Source organism: Amblyomma mixtum, chromosome 4 (assembly GCF_055824585.1).
Source record: "Amblyomma mixtum isolate Tamu chromosome 4, ASM5582458v1, whole genome shotgun sequence".
NCBI lineage: Eukaryota > Metazoa > Arthropoda > Arachnida > Ixodida > Ixodidae > Amblyomma > Amblyomma mixtum.
Window position 1 is genome coordinate 98,167,056 of NC_143015.1, and position 16,152 is coordinate 98,183,207.

Below are 16,152 nucleotides of genomic sequence, written 5' to 3' on the forward strand. Positions count from 1 at the left end.
AAACCTCTCGCTACCAATTTAACTGCCACCTACCACTGCGGTCAGTTTGCTCGCAATCCGGAGGGCAGGTTGTGATGACTCCACAAGGTTACGTGACATACGTGGTCCACCTGCCTCGGTTGATTCTTTTGGAATTTTTCGCAGATTTTTCGCTCGTGGTCAAAGACGCTGACGACTCCGCATTTTCTGCGACACAAGCTCCTTAACACTGTCGCCTTAATGGGCCGAAGTAGTTCTAGTACCCTTTCTTGTAACCCAATGTACACATTTTATTAATTCTTCCGGCTAGCGCGGATTGGCTTGCCACATCTCGAAATGAGTCGAGCGTGGCGCCCGACTCCGGGCATCGTGGTGGCCATGGGGAGTAGAGCGCGCACAACAGAGAAGTCCCTATATATATACAGTCCCTATAAACAACTAGGGGCCACCAGCGACTACTGGCGCAGGCAGGTCTCCCTGCACGCCGCCACGCTGTCGAAGCGGTTGGCTCCGACGAGACAGCGGTGCGTGAACAGTGTGCTCAGGGTCGCACTGGCACACAGTCCCCGACCACTGGGCAGGATGCGCGCAAAGTAGGGGAAGCGTAGCTGGCCCGTGTCGCAGGTGGCCGACGCCGGAGGGCGGCAGCGACGTCTTCCCCCAGCGTCGCCCTCGCACTTTGCGCGGCACTCGTCCAGGGAAGAGTACACGTCCACGCCGCCGCCGGTCCTGTTGAGCGGACACTCGCCGTGAGGGAAGTTCCACTCGGCGCACCGAAACCCGTCGAAGTACCACCAGTCCCCGGCCACGTCCTGTCTGCGATGGGACACGTCCGTTGAGTGCTTGAGGTTGTTGCAAGCTACTGGAGGGGTTAGCCTTGCGGAGTCTTCCGGCAATTGCTCCACAGTAGCGAGACTTAACTGCTAAATAAGGACCACAAATCAGGCACCTCCCTGGTACCTGACTTATCTACATAGCTATAAACACAATCACCTGTAACAGTCAATAGTCAACTCCTGCTGTCACCACCTGGAGTATCGCAAGGTGCCTGAGCAGCTATGGACACGCTTTCCAGTTTGCTGTAGACTGGAAGGAGACCCTTTTTTGCTGCCAAGCGACGTACGGATATGGTAACCGCTGGCGCGAGAAAACGATCAACGTAGTAGCGCGTGCCACCGCTCCAGCGCACTGGTGGTGACGGCTGCAGCAAAGCCCAAAGTCACGTGACAGAGAAGTGCGCTACTTAGAAAACATTCCGCAACAGTTACAGCGCGAAGTGTCAAAGCTTCGTCAAAAGTTATCGGGACCACTCATGACGTGTACCTGTGGGAGGTCAAAGTGGTAGAGCTAATGGATGGCCTTCGCACGTTATCCATGGTAAAGAAAGGGCCGACAGGTGGTTTCTTGACACGCACAAAGTCAACAAGAGAGGAGAAAGCCTCAGTGTGCTTGCCAACGTTTCGACAAGAGCATCCGCTTTCGTCTGGTCAAAGCGTCCATCACTGGCACGACTCCTACCTAACACGCTTCCAACTTCTTGCCCTCCTCCCCTTCATCAGGCCTTTTTCCTTGGAGTGAAGGCACTATTTAAACCCCGCCAATGATGAGCGCTTTGCCCAGACGCAGCCAAGTCCGTTTCCAGAATCTTTCCCCTCCCGTCTTCATATTTTATGGAAGAGGCGACAGTGCACCACTTCAGATGTGGCAGGTTCTTCGCCACGAAAACTAGCGGCTAGCGGTCATTAACAGTTTGCCCTAATAACTATCGACATCAAGTTTAAGCCTCTCCCAGTCAGTGCGAACAGCTCACTTGTGGCAGGCCGTGAATAGCGGCTGCTCGTAGCAGGTCTCCCTTGTGGGTCCCTGGAGGAGAGCGCAGGCGCGGTGGCACTCTTCGAGGCTGGCGAACCGGTTGCGACCCCTGTTGCACACCGCCACGCGGTCGGAACCGCTCGGCACGCACATGTGGTCAGGTGTGGAGGCCCGGTACTCGTCCCGCAGCATGGGACAGTACGTGTAGAAAGCCACGCCACAGGCACCGGCCTGCAGGAAGGGTTAGGCAACGTCCCGTAAGCGAGCTCAGAGAAGCTAGGGAAGCGACTACTAATAGGCTAACCAATTTCCTATTTAGTTAACCGGTGCAAGCCGATAGATAAGTCCATTTTATGAGTCGCTTGCTGATGAATGGTTGGTTGAGATACTACTTCCCTAACGGATTATTAGTTTCTCGACTGACGTATTTATGTCGTCACCGATTATTCGGCCAGTTCTTCAAAGGAAAAAAGAAAGTATGTTCATCACACAGCAACCATTTACCGTGAGACATGCGCTTAAACGTAGATAAAGTTAAGGCAAGGGATGCAAAATAGGCCGAGAAAGGTATAACGCTTCAGTGTGAAATTTTTCAAATGGGATGGAAGGAGAGTCCTTTCGTAACTGAGTGTGCTCATGTACGAAAATAGCAAAGCCGTCTAATACGCTCGGGAGGGCCGGATGGCAACGAAAATGACACCATCTGTTTCATGCTTCCACGTTTTTTAGTGATAGCATGCAAGCGAATAGGTCACGTTAATATAGCGAATAGGTGACGTTAAGTGAATAGGTCTACGTTAAGGTATACGGAATTTACTCCTTCATGAGTGCAGCCGCCAGCACCGCTATTTCAATCTGCTACGAGCTGTGCGTGCCAGACCAATGTCAATTAGTAGAATGGTTAAAACTGGCTTTCTGTTTTGAAACTGGCTTTTGCGAATTTGTTGCGAAGGGCAGAAAAATAGCACGAGCTGGTCCTTTATACATCCAACACGTACGCAACGCCGCTCAGCGCAAATTCTTTACCGTATAAGGTGCCATGACGTTATTCAACACCTGTGACGCGCAGCCGTTGGTGAGATGGTACAACTCAAGACACGTGAAATAAGCGGCGCGCAGAGACCGTTTCGGCAAATGCCTAAGATGACACGTGCATTTTGTACTGACATCAAGGCGACGTCGCGGACTAAGACCCTGTCGGCTGTCTCAGTGCTTTCTTACGGCCGTCGGGGGAGTCGGGGACTCTGTCGCCGCGGTGCTTTCTGTCCAGTTGCCCCTCGCCATGGCCGAATCCGCGAGTGGTTGCGAGCCCTCGACTGACTCCGTGGACAAGGACGCCTGAAACGACCTCGTCTCTTCGGAAGCCGACCCGGAACGGTTCCCGCTCTGTCGACGAAGCAAGAGGCCTAGACGCGGCGGTCCCCGACGTTCCCTGGAGGTATTAGACCCGCTGACGGCCCCGGCGTCGCTCACGGCTGAGGACAGCAACATCCAGTTGGAGCTCGCCGCGAGGCAGATGGTAGCCGCCAATAGGGTTGCCCCAATGAGGCCCGCCACCGTGCAGGCCAAGAATGGGCGGCTAGGCCGGAACCGGCCGGCGGAGGAGTTGGCCCCCGAGGCTCCTGTGGCTGAGGAGTCGGCGCCACCGTCGCAGCTGGGTGCGTCCAGGCGGCGCGCCTCGCTGCCCGGTGCCCAGTGGAAGTAGCTGGTGTCGGCTACCCACGGAATGACACCCCGGGAGGCTTCTTCGGTGCTGGGTGCAGCGCACCCCGAGCGACGGCTCGCCTGGGCCATGGCTGGTTTCGTTCTCAGCGCACGTTCCTGGCGTGCCCACGAGGAATAGGCCATGATGGCGATGATGAAGTCAAAAGGGGTGACGAAGAAAAATGAAGTAGGCAATGAAAAAAATTTGGCTGGTCTCGGCAGCAACAACTGAGGACTAGTGGGTCGGCGTTGTGCAACTCACATTCTGAAGACCAGAATTAGCTGGTGAAACAAGCAATATTAGAATGCATCTTGGGACAATGCAAAAAGACAAGGGACGAGGAATTAACCAACAGGATAGAGCGCGGAAGGAAGAACAGGCCCCATTGAACTAGAAAGTAGCAAATATAACAAAGAAATGCGGGCTAGTTGGTGGCTAGCCTTAGAATGCATCTTTGGACCGCGCAAAAAGACAAGGGACGAGGGATGATAATGATTATGTCCTCAGGCTTAATGGCACATACCCACGGCGGGGGATTGGCCAGGGTGCATAGCGGATACAAGGGAGAAACCGCGCTGTGTTTAGTTGGCCTCTTCCTCGCCCTTTGTCTTTTGTGTGGTCCCAAGATGCATTCTAATGCTAGCCGCTAACTAGCCTGCCTTTCTCTGTTATATTTGAAACAAGCAAGAGCGTCACCTAAAGCCAATCGGCTCCTGGAATGTGGGCCCACCCCACCATTCTATGCATTAAACGTTTCTCTTTCTCGGCAGCAAAAATATGTTTCTCACAACGGTGGTTACCCCGCGCTTGCAAACTGCACAAAAAAAGGCCACTAACTCCTTTTCTCCTGTCTCTTTAGGGTTATGAAGAGGTTTACAAGAGCACCGAAGGAAGTAATGACGGACATACGATTAAACACCTTAAAGTGAAGAAAAATACGTACAAGGTGCAAATGTGTTATCGGCGCTGTTTCCTTGTTCCAGATTTTTTACACATACGGACGCCAAATATGATAATAACGATTATGATACGAATTGGGAGGATCACCTTGAGAGAACCCGTAAATAAACGCAGCTAGTCAGGTTAAGTGACAAACTCTCCAGCCATTAATGGCCGGAAAAAAGCTAGAGGGGACGCTTAAGCTCTACATTAAGGTTATGATGCGATAGCGTCGTAATGGGTTAATTTCCACATATGGCGAAGAACATCGTTCTCTACTATACATGCACACATCCATGGGAGTCCCCATACCCCTCCTGGCGCAGTTGTGCAGCGGTTAAGCGATGCGCCACTGCCCTCCGATGGCAGGTGGGCAGAGGTTAAGCGATGCTTGAATACCCTGCAATGGCAGGTGCTCCTAGTGGGGGGGGGGCCTTGCGAGGCGCAGGTTGCTCTTCCCGAGTGACCAATCATTAATTTAACCGCCACCTGCCACGATGGGCGGTTTTCTCACTATTCCGTGAGCATGCTGTGATGATTCCGCAAGGTCACGTGACCTAGGTGTCCCACCTGCCTCCTAGGTTGCTCTCTGGGGACCACCTGCCAGAGTCATGCTGGTGATTTTTCGCTCACAACGCCGACGGCAGATTTCCTGGAGAACGGGGCCTTTAAGGCCCATCTCCATGGGCGCATCCGAGGCGCACGAGCGCAGCGCCTACGCGTACCAGCGTACGCCGGAGCCGGACTGCGCATGCGCGACGCGCCGACGCGAGCCGGCGCTGGCGCTTGGCAAATATCTGTCCATGTCAGATATTCGCGCCTCGCTCGCGCCTCGCTCGCGCCGGCGCCGGAAGTGACTCGCTGGTTTGCGGTCGGTGTAACCAATCAGAGAACGCAGTTCTCTCGGCATCCGGTACGGCCCTTCGCGCCGTTTGCTTCGCCGAGCCGAGCTGAACGCGGTAGCCGCGACAGGCCATCGAGTTGCATGTGTTTTTCGACGCTTGTCGCGGTGCGGCGCTGGGCGCGTAAGCGCTGCGCTGGTGCGCCTCCGATGTGTCCATGGAGATGGGCCTTTAAACCTACCGCGTTAAAAGCATCTAAGTAGGAGAAAGAAATATACGAGCTTCCCTCTCGGACACCCTACCCCGTACAGAAGTTATTTTTAGCTGACTTTCCGTGCCAACACCCGATTTGCTTGCTACGGATCACTCCCTGCTTTCAAACAACACATCTTCTGTAGCAAGCGGTCACCTATTGGGAGCCTGAAAAGCCCGCCACGCGCTGACGATGCGATTACTGCTGCTCTGAACTCATTATGCAGAAAGCATTTCAGGCTGATAGCTTGAACAGCGCACTGGACGACACAGAGTAGAAGAGAAAGACAGAGACACCAGCGCTGCCGATTCTACTGTTAACTTTTTAATTTTTTCTTTTCTTTTATTTTTTCCTTTTTGAGCACCTGTCAGTCGCGGCCTATGTCTTGGCCAATCCCCCACAGTGGGTACGCGCCATTGTCTTCTTGAGGACAAACACAACAACGGTTCTACTTTCTCCCGCCTAAAGAGCTTCCTACGCTTTTTGGCATCAGCCGGACTGCTCGGAGGGCTATAAATCTTTAACACACTGTGTGGGCTGAGTCACATATTTTTGTTTTGTTTTGTTTGTTTGTTTGACACGGCCATTCCGTGTTGAATACTTTCTCATTTCTTTATTTCTGTTTTGTTTCCTTCATCCCCAAGCTTTGTGTGGATTCATTTTGTTATTTTTTTTTTACTGAAAGAGCATTAGGAAAGCCATGACGGCGAAAACTGTCCGGCGTCGGCGTGTGTGCGAAGCCTCCTTTCACCAACAGCGACACGTGGCAGGTGGCTTTTGGTAGAGTTCCCGTTCTCAGCCAGCCACCTCTCCACAGTGACGTCACCACAAGCTTCTCCGTATTTTTTTAGTGTTTTTGTGTCTAAACAGAAATACCGAGAAGCTTTGTTATAGTGTGGGTTCCCGGACATGAGGGGATGAGGGGAAACGTGGCAGCAGACGAGTTAGCACGAGGATACGTCAACCGAGCAGACTCAGCACTTTGCACCACAGGCACCTTTGACCCAGTTACCCCCCCGTACTCAGATATACTCGATCATTACAGGGGTCAGCGGAAACGCTACCCAGCCCCGCACAAAAGGCTCACCAAAGAGGAGGCGGTAGACTGGCGCAGACTACAAACCGGTACCTACCCGCACCTGCACAAAATACAGAAAATTTTCCCTACACAATATGTAGACGAATGTCCGTCGTGTCAGGGTAAACCTACACTAGAGCATGTCACGTGGACCTGCCCTAGTGCAGACTCAGAGCCAAGAATAAACCACCCAATGTGATGCAGTGGGAGCACTTGCTGGCGAGCGAGGACGAGGAAGCGCAACGATTTCTCGTACGCCCAGCCACGATGGCAGCAGTCAACTGCGGCATCCTGGACCAAGGATCGACCACGGCGCCCAATGACCCGTAAGGGTCAAGAACACTTGAAATTTATGAACAATAAAGTTTTTTTTCCATCCATCCATCCATATTTCTGTGACAGAGTGAGGAAAAGCCTGAACAGCACTCGGTTTAAATCGGTGATTGCGTCACCATTTGAATTTTTAGCAAAAAACGGTCTTACTTAACTGGCAGACTTCAGTTAAGTGTTTTATACATTCAAGTCGTTGAATCACCTAGAGCTCTCAAAAAAACATCTCAGCTTCCGTCTAATAATCATTGTCAGCATCCAGAAGATAAAACTGGTATGGGCAGGCAAGATATGGTCTCTTTGGATGATGGAATGGATTCCAAGAGAAGACAGGTGTAGCAGGTTGTGGCAGAAATCCGGATGTGCCGGTGAGATTAGGAAGTTTGAGGGGATAAGGTAGCCTCAGCTGGCCCAAGAAAGGGTTAATTGGAAGGATATGGGGGAGGACTTTGTCCTGCAGTAGGCGTAGTCAGGCTGATGGTGATTTATACAAAAACGAGGATTGCGACGCAGGCAGTCCGAACCAAAACAGGTCATGCTGTTCACAAACGCTACTTTAAATGCAAGCCTAGGATTTCCATTTTGCATGCCAAGATAACCAGGCCACTTCAGCGTGGTTTACGGTACAGCAGCAATAAAAAGAATATGATTAGTTCCTTCGCTAACTAAACGCTTGGTGTAGGGAGTATGCGGTACCGACGCATCACAGGTTGCGTAGGGTTTCCGAAGGATGCAGGCGGGTAGAAAATACGAGTAAATTTTTATTTCGGTGCCTGGAGTGCCGCCAGCTTAATTTTATTTTTTATTCGTAGCGATAGCACTTCATGAATTTCCAGTCCGAAAAAGATCAACGACATCTGGAGAGCATCCGTGAGATGACGTGAGGACCGGGAAAGTGCTTTCCTCCTCTCTCAAGCGCTCTATCAGCATGATCAGGTTCTGCGCCGCGCTCCTGCAACATCCATTCGAGGCTTACCTCTGACACAGGCTGCTTCTATAGTTTACCAATCATAGCGTAGCGAGGTAACGGCCCCGCCGTCTGCCCCTTATAAAAAGATGTTCCGCTGAATACAAGTAAATAAAAAGCAATGAAAACAATCCCACTGTGCTTTCGTTCTCAGCAAAATCTGATAGCTGGTCAGCTTGATCTATCGTCACAGTTCTGGCTGCCACTCGTATGAAAACGCTGCTTTCATTGCTCTGGAAGTTGGAACTAGCGTCGGAATATTCTCAAAATATTCTTCCCCGCCACTACTATTCAAACTTGTGACATTGATGACGACCACGAGTGTCGCTGGAGCCTCCTTTATTTAGTTTTGAATGTTCAGTGGTTGTTACCGCCTTCTTTGACCAATAAAATTATACAAACGATAGCCATGTGGAAGTTCTCTTAATATTCAGGCGTGCAATCCTTCGATTTCGGTTCAGTGGAAAATACAAGTCTCAACTGACGTCATTGCAATGGACTGGCAGAAATTGCCGGTGATGGCGAAACTTCTCATTATTTGCTCCTATCTTGCTCATAAAAGCTTACTTTTCAAATGAATCAGGCTGCCATTAGACCTGTATTAGTAATCCATAAATCTGCCCTAAGGGACTTTTTAATTGGCCCAGAAAGAAAGGAGATCCGACGTTCCCAACACGCCTCTACATAACTCTGCACAGTAGGATCACACATCGCGTGATCCTGCTTCGGCCCTCTCACACTACAACTGTCCTGTAATTTGGTGCGAGGACGGGAAGCACAGCGGTTTATTGCTTGATTGATTGGAGTGAGTGAGTGAGTGAGTGAGTGAGTGAGTGAGCGAGTCATTCATTCATTCATTCATTCATTCATTCATTCATTCATTCATTCATTCATTCATTCATTCATTCATTCATTCATTCATTCATTCATTCATTCATTCATTCATTGAATCAATCAATATCCAGTACCAGCACTGGTGCGTGGCGCCAAGACTCCAGAACAGCCCACCACACAGCACGGCATCTGAGAAAACCCAGCGGTTTTGAATATGAACAATGAATCGTATTCGCCCAGTGCGCACTTTATTGCAACCCTCACTGGGGTGGCACGTAGTCGAAGGACTCCACCCTCTCCTTGAGTGGCTTGGTGACTTTGATGGTGCCTCCCTTGCGGCCGGCGATGGCTACCAGGGGGCAGTTGACGTTGGGCGAGCATCTGTAGTGGCACTGGTACAGGTCGCAGGCGCTCAGCAGACACCTGCGCCCAACAAAGGAAAGATCAGTGATGTCACATCAGCGGCCAAGTGCGTTAGCATCAACGGCTAGTAATAAGGATAATAGAGTTGTAATATGAAGCCGCCGCGGTGGCTCTGTGGTCCTAACGCTCGGCTGCTGACCCGAAAGACGCGGGTTGGATCCCGGCCGCGGCGGTCGAATTTCGATGGAGGCGAAATTCTAGAGGCCCGTGTACTGTGCGATGCCAGTGCACGTTAAAGAACCCCAGGAGGTTGAAATTTCCAGAGCCCTGCACTACGGCGTCCCTCATAGCCTGAGGTACTTTGGGACGTTAAACCCGAATGAATTAACGAAGAGTTGCAATAGCATACATTTAGTTTAACGCCGCAAAATAGTACGCACGCTAGGGGGCGTGACGAAGCCTGGCGAGAATGGACTGACTAAGCCCTGAGAGATAGCGTTACAGCAATGCGCTCACATTTTCAGGGCAGACATATACTACCGCCACTTACTGGTTATGCCACAGGGTCTAATAACGTTTCTACCTAAACTGTATCGCAAAGCCTAGAGCACAAAGCCCGTTGCCGACGAAGGTGTACGCGGGTAATTATTGCGAAAGCGCTTACATATATGGGCAGGAACATGGGTCACTTGGATTACAATCCAAGATGGGAGTACATATGTCAGTGATGACGGCGAGGAGGTGTCGTACAGTCATTTAGCGCGCCCTCTCACCCAATGGCTTGACCAAACTTTGAAGCTCCACATATCTTTTGTACCACCACCATTGAACAATAATCTCGGTTGATTGTAATGCAAAAAAAAATGTTTTTATCACCCTATCTACAAAGGAGTTGTGTAAAATGACTGACAGCGTACAGACAAGTCTATAAAAGTGATCAGTTGAAGACTACATACTAAACCGTAGAGCTACAATGAAAAAATTTAAATCAAGCATTTCAGTTCAAGAGAGAAACATCACCGTTCACACAATAAAAGGAAGCTATATTAAACTAAACAAAAAGTCAAATAATCATGCACCATGAGCAAGAGAAAAAATAAAGCGAAGGTAGTCATGCTGGAAGCAAGTAGAAAGATAAAAGCGGGAGTAACAAAGCAAATGCAAAAAAAATAAAGTAACCATGAAGCGAATGTTAGGATATCATGTTTAATGAATAAAAGCCTTGGGTTAGAGTTACTGACGAAACGTTATTTAATAATATTATGGAGTGAGCTACTTCTGCGCTGTGATAGAAAGGAGAAGAGAGTAGGCAGGAAGTTAACGGCATGAGAGTTTTGCTGGACGACCCTCTACTGGGAGAAGGCGATAGAGAGACGAATGAAAAGAGAGAAAAAATAGCTGTAAGAATCCCTCGGGGTCAGTAGATATCAAAGGGCTAGAACAAACGGAGAAAATCGAGAGAAGCGCTTTTATTTTTAGTAAGAACTTTGGCCAGTGCAGTGGGCGTGTAAAACATTTGTTCGCACTATGCGCGAGCCATTTTACAAGTTAGATATTGTATTGCACAGGAAGGATGCCGCATGATTATCAGCTTGTTGACGCAGCATTTCACCGTACTATTTAATGTTCTCGCAGTTGCAAGTGAAAATAATTCCGTTCACTTGGGTGATGTTCGATACTGCTATCCGATAGATGGCGCTAACTGGTTGACTTAAGAGCAAACTCTTATAATTTCATGCACTGGAACAGAGACATTTATTGTAGCATAGAACATACGACGAAAACAGCTTCGAATGGAAAATCTAGAAAAGGACTCCAGGTTTTAGACAAATTTATAAATAACATAAATAGTCACTTGAATTCAGCAAGAAAGGCGGCATTTGCCCCTTCCACCTTCCCTGATTAAAATGGGATGCCATTAAAATCCATCCATCCGGCAAAGTTGGGCTTGGTTGAAGAGTAAATTAATCGCAGGGACACCTAACCTTATTATATATTGGCAATGTGATAGCATTTGCAGCCCTTTGCCGGAAGTGACATCACTTCCGGTCTGGTGACGTCGCTTCCCGTCTGGGGACGTCACCCTCCATCCAGCCAATGACAGCGCTGCCGTCTTGTGATGTCACTTCCCATAAGCCAAAGGGCAGTGATGTCACAAGGCCGAAACATTGTCATTGGCTGGAGGAAAGTGACGTCACAAGACGGGAAAATTCTCATTGGATTGAAGGAAATGATGCCCTCAGACGGGAACTGATGTCATTTCCTGTCTAGAGACGTCACTTCTCTCCAGCCAATGACAACGCTTCCTATTGTGACGTCGCTTCCCTCTAGCCAATGGGAATGCTTTGTACTGGTGACGTCACTTCTCTGCAGCCGATGGGCGAATTTTATGGTCGATGGCGCGTTTTGCAGCGTTTAAGCTGTACGTCAGAGCAGCGCTTACGTGTAGTGGCAGGGTCGCGGCACTACGGGCACTACGCCTGGGTAGACTCCGTGGCCCGGATACGCTGCGGGTAAGATCTTTCCTGTCAGTGGTTCCTCCTTGGTCGGGGAGGCGCGTGGCTGGGCCACGTCTTCGCTCATCACAGCAGTGCATAGCAAGGCAGCCGCCAGGAACAGCATACTGGTTGACGCCATCTTGGATTCACTGCACAATGGTTACAACGCTCTCGAGGGACGGTGCGTACGGCAAGCAGTGTAGTTCAGCTTAGACCGCTTGGCCAAGAGATGCTTCCCTGTTGAAACGTTCCGCATGAGTTGCACATATCGAACAATGAGAATATAGACTGCGTGTAATAAGAAAAAAAAAGACGGAAATTTGCATGATCTGTAAACTTCTTGCTTATAGTTTTCACATGATTTCCTTATCGTTTTCGCGTGATTCTCGTATCATACTTATGGCTTTTATATACAGCTCGCATTAATTGCGGTCTTTCGGTATGTGTTGTTTATCGTATAGTACGCACAGATTTCAAGCAGAAACATGAAAATCTATAAAATCACATAGATTTTCATAGAACACAGAACGAAAACCAAAGAAATAGTGAAAAACGTCACACGTAACGTTTCACAAGAGATAGGCTAAAGAAATGACAGGGAGGGGTGAACAGTTCTCGAAGCACAAACTTCAGCGGGGTATGAAGGGGTCCAGACTCAGTCCACTGACAAACTTTCCGACAAGAGAACTGTTCTCCGACTGCGTCCAGATGCAGGTAAGGCACCTTTAAGCTCACAAAACTTATTTTGCGCAGGTACTTGTTCAATTCAAATAGAGTGTTAACAGAGACTCAAAGAACGTATGTTTGAATTAATAGAGACATAATATTTTGTTGACTGTTTTCTTCTTTACAATGGTACTAAGAGATTGGCATATCCGTATCCCAATTTGGAATTCGTCTATTGTACGCAAATATTACATAACTAATTTTTTATTGCATACTATGTTTCGGCTTCAACAGCCCAACGATGATTAAGACGTAGAAGTGAACTTCGGGTCACACCAATCATAATAAGCTGCTATAAAGTTACTTCTTTATTGCTTAAATTTACTCAAACTCTTACCCTATAGCCACATACTACAGCCGGAATGTGAATTAAGAAACCAGCAGCCAGATCTCAGTTATTTTATGCCTTCGGAGGCCTTAATTACACTTAAACTTCATAGGCGTCATTACGCTGTGAAAACAAAGTGAAAAAACACAATTGAATAAATTCAGTCCTGAATTATTTGTTTAACGTGTCGATTTTTGTTTACTAATGTCCTGCCCATCATCACAACGATCTAAACAAAAACTAAAACCCCAATCAATCTACAAACGGGCAAACATGCCCTGCGGACTTGTCTAACCTGTACGAACACGCAGATCATTCCTGAGTAGTTCTCCGTGCTTCGTTCACTCTCTTCCGCATATTTCACCTCAAGTTGTCTAGACCACGGTAACTGCATTCTTCATCAGCATTTAGAAAATTGCCTGGAATGACACTGTTCGAGCCTTCCGCGCTCGAGAGCGACGTGTGACGTCATCATCTATCAGAAGAACTCCGATGGGCGACCTTTACGTGGTGTTGTGACAAAGGCAGTCTCATCAGCTGGGTTGGCTCATCATTCCACCGCGGCGCAGCCTAAATCAGGGATCTTCGTTTCCGCCTCCGTACTTCAATAAGTACACAACGACCTGGGGTAAATTAATAGCTGTATGTAGTAGCGCGACATTCGTTATGCCGCTGCGTATTGCATTCAAATAGAAGTTTTTACTCTGGGCTTAAAGACAACCCTTAATCAAATGCTCCTCTTCAAACGCCTAATTCGAAGAAATTTTCGCTCCCCTAAAAGTGGAATTTCATCATCATCATCAGCCTGACTACGCCCACTGCAAGGCAAAGGCCTCTGCCATGTCTCTCCAATTAACCCTGTCCTTCGCCAGTTGCGGCCACCGTATTCCTGCAAATTCTTAACCTCATCCGTCCACCTAACTTTCTGCCGCCCCCTGCTACGTTTGCCTTCTCTTGGAATCCACTCCGTTACCCTTACGGACCAGCGGTTATCTTGCCTTCGCATTACATGACCTGCCCAAGCCCATTTCTTCCTCCTGATTTCGACTAAGATGTCACTAACCCGCGTTTGTTCCCTCCCCCACTCCGCCCGCGTCGAATCTCTGAACGTTACCCCCATCATTTTTCTTTCCACAGTTCTCTGCGTTGTCTTTAACTTAAGCTGAACCCTCTTTGATAGCCTCCACGTTTCTGCCCCATAGGTGAGCACCGGTAAGATGCAGCTGTTGTATACTTTTCTTAGCAGAGCAGAACGTTGGGCCAGTTGATCTAGCGACATATTCAGGGAAACTTTGCGCAGATTAACACAAGGATAAATGGATATTGGTAAACTGCTATTTACTAGGCGTAGGCGAGTTTGGCCACTGCAGGACAAATGCCTCTCCCATTTTTCTTCAGTTAACCTTATCCTACGCCAGCTGCATATACTCTACTCATACTTTTTTTGCGCCGCAATAAATAGCATTTCCTTCTTTCGAAGTCCTTCAATATTTGCCAGGACAGCCCGGCTATCTGAGGCCAGCTGTACGCAGGTCGGCCGAGACCACACAAAGATGGGCGACTCGGCGGCCGGACTCACCGCTCGGTGGGCTGAAGGGTTGAGCTGCGTAGATTGACTGCAGCTTGGTCTGTTCGCGTCTTATATACGCCCTCAGCCGGGGCCGTCGTCTTATCGGCCGTGACCGCCCGGTTGGACCGGACGGAACCACCCATCGTGATGCCAACCAGCTTACCCTTTCTTTCCACGTGCTGCATCTTCCCTTCCCCGAGTTCAGTCCGAGAAAGTTTGGTCGCGTCTCGCATATGGCGCGACACATGACCGGTCAATGGAGAGAGTGAAAATTTCGGATCAAAGTTTGCTGCGACCGTCTTTATTTCTGGTGGGAGGACGCGACGGAATGTGCCCGATAAGCAGCAGTGGCGCTCTGGGCATGGACCAGGCAACTGGATGTAGTATAAGGCGCGTCTGAAGCCGCGGTAAAGGTTCGAATCCATGATGAAACTGTGGTTTCGAAATTGGCGTTGAGGAAAACTCGTTTGTATGTTAGAACTGCGCTGGATTGAGAAAGCCGGATAACGACTGTTGCAACTGGTGGTTTAATGTCCTGTTTCTCGACTTTACGCATATGGTGAATAACAGAAAAAAGAGAAAGAAACTTGAAAAATAAAAGAAAGCGAATAGAAAACTCTAGCAGTGTGCTCTGCGATGCCGTGGTAGAAAGTTAAGTTTACGCGTGCAATCCTTTTTTGGTTTCGTCTTGTCCTGTTTTCTGCACAATGAACAGACTGTGCAGTGCACACCGTTTCCTGTACAATGTACAGACACTGTACACTGTAGTATCCTGAAGTCGTGGCAACAAGCCTCGTTTGAAGCTATAGTAATGAGAACTTCACAGCGCGAGAACATGTGAGTAACGTCTGGGACTACCAAACGATGCCGTGAGAAGATGAAAGTAGCTCTCCAATCGTCGACCTGCAGACTAAAACAGTCCTAGATGCGGTTGTGAGCCTTTAACTAACTTAACTAATTGGTTAAGATAGCCTGCTATCCCTCACAACGAGAAGCACGGGTGCCTGGAATCAAACCACAATGCCGAACAATTAGGCGGGGCTGCTATGCTTTCATTATGTTGCAACGCCAAATATCCCACTTAAAACTGTTAGTTAATGTGCCCCGAATGTTGAATAAAGGAGTTGGATTTGAAAGCTCAAGTGGCGAGTAATGTGAGTCGGCCAGTTCGTAGATCATCGTTTTGAGCAGTGAGCGTGAAATGTGTAGGACAAGAAGCTAAACGCAGGACACATTGCTTATGCAGGGTGTACCAGTTAAGATGGACCAACATTGAAAGCAGAAATACAGTAAATCTTGCTAGGAGTTATGTAAAGTATCAGTTAGAAGTTTTTTTGGGGGGTCGGCTACCTTAATAATTAGTCGACATTAGTTCACTTTTAAATATGTGTTTAAACGCTCAGACGAGAATAGGAAAGTTCTCAAGTGCCATAAGAATGATCAGACCCAGGTTCTGCGGACTAAATAGCCTTAGCGTAGCCTTCTTTATTCGGCAAAAGTGCCCGCCAAATTCAATAAATACCACCTGACAGTGTGCTCCGTGCGCTCGAATGCACCGCGCTTACAGCGATCTTGATCCGCGAATTTGTGAAGCGCCCCTGCTTTACGCCTTATGTGCTGCCCACGACAGAGCTTCGCGTTGCGATGGTTCCGAGATAAAGGCCAGCAACCAGTTGCAGAAATGACTCGCGACGCCCATTTCTGTAGCGATATTTGCTCACTCAGGCTAACAAAATACAGGACCTTGGAATGCGTGCGGAAAAACAATGACAATATCGTGTGTTTGCATTTTAAAAGCGTGACAGTAACGAGCAGTGACGCATATTAACCCGCTGAAAAATGCAAAATTCGGCGTTTCTCATGAAGAAAAAACAAAAAACTTTAACATCACTGCGGCGACCGGCAATGGAGCAATGCGAAAGCAAAAC

At 48.7% G+C, this 16,152-nt stretch overlaps 2 protein-coding genes across 2 annotated transcripts; both read right to left on the minus strand.

Annotated features, from left to right (window-relative positions):
- Positions 1-434: 434 nt before the first annotated feature.
- LOC149347550 (uncharacterized) lies at positions 435-3,639 on the minus strand. Its single transcript, XM_089541599.1, has 3 exons — positions 3,013-3,639; positions 1,790-2,022; positions 435-795 (listed from the first exon to the last, which is right to left on the minus strand). The coding sequence occupies exons 1-3, from the start codon at positions 3,637-3,639 to the stop codon at positions 435-437; spliced, it is 1,221 nt and encodes a 406-aa protein (XP_089397725.1).
- A 5,342-nt stretch (positions 3,640-8,981) lies between these two features.
- On the minus strand, positions 8,982-14,402 carry LOC149347551 (uncharacterized). Its single transcript, XM_089585608.1, has 3 exons — positions 14,234-14,402; positions 11,546-11,749; positions 8,982-9,162 (listed from the first exon to the last, which is right to left on the minus strand). Exons 1-3 carry the CDS (start codon positions 14,365-14,367, stop codon positions 9,000-9,002), a joined length of 501 nt encoding a protein of 166 aa, XP_089441734.1. The 5' UTR covers positions 14,368-14,402; the 3' UTR covers positions 8,982-8,999.
- Between the last annotated feature and the right edge of the window lie 1,750 nt (positions 14,403-16,152).

Excerpts from the sequence above, each read along its gene's own strand:
- LOC149347550 (XM_089541599.1), bottom strand. The coding sequence starts at position 3,639 with ATGGCCTATTCCTCGTGGGCACGCCAGGAACGTGCGCTGAGAACGAAA. Across the intron at positions 2,023-3,012 it reads CCCCGACTCCCCCGACGGCC|GCCGGTGCCTGTGGCGTGGC; the intron begins GTAAGAAAGCAC and ends CCCTTCCTGCAG. Across the intron at positions 796-1,789 it reads CTATTCACGGCCTGCCACAA|ACAGGACGTGGCCGGGGACT; the intron begins GTGAGCTGTTCG and ends GTCCCATCGCAG.
- LOC149347551 (XM_089585608.1), bottom strand. The coding sequence starts at position 14,367 with ATGGGTGGTTCCGTCCGGTCCAACCGGGCGGTCACGGCCGATAAGACG. Across the intron at positions 11,750-14,233 it reads ACCCTTCAGCCCACCGAGCG|TGAATCCAAGATGGCGTCAA; the intron begins GTGAGTCCGGCC and ends ACCATTGTGCAG. Across the intron at positions 9,163-11,545 it reads CCGCGACCCTGCCACTACAC|GTGTCTGCTGAGCGCCTGCG; the intron begins GTAAGCGCTGCT and ends TGTTGGGCGCAG.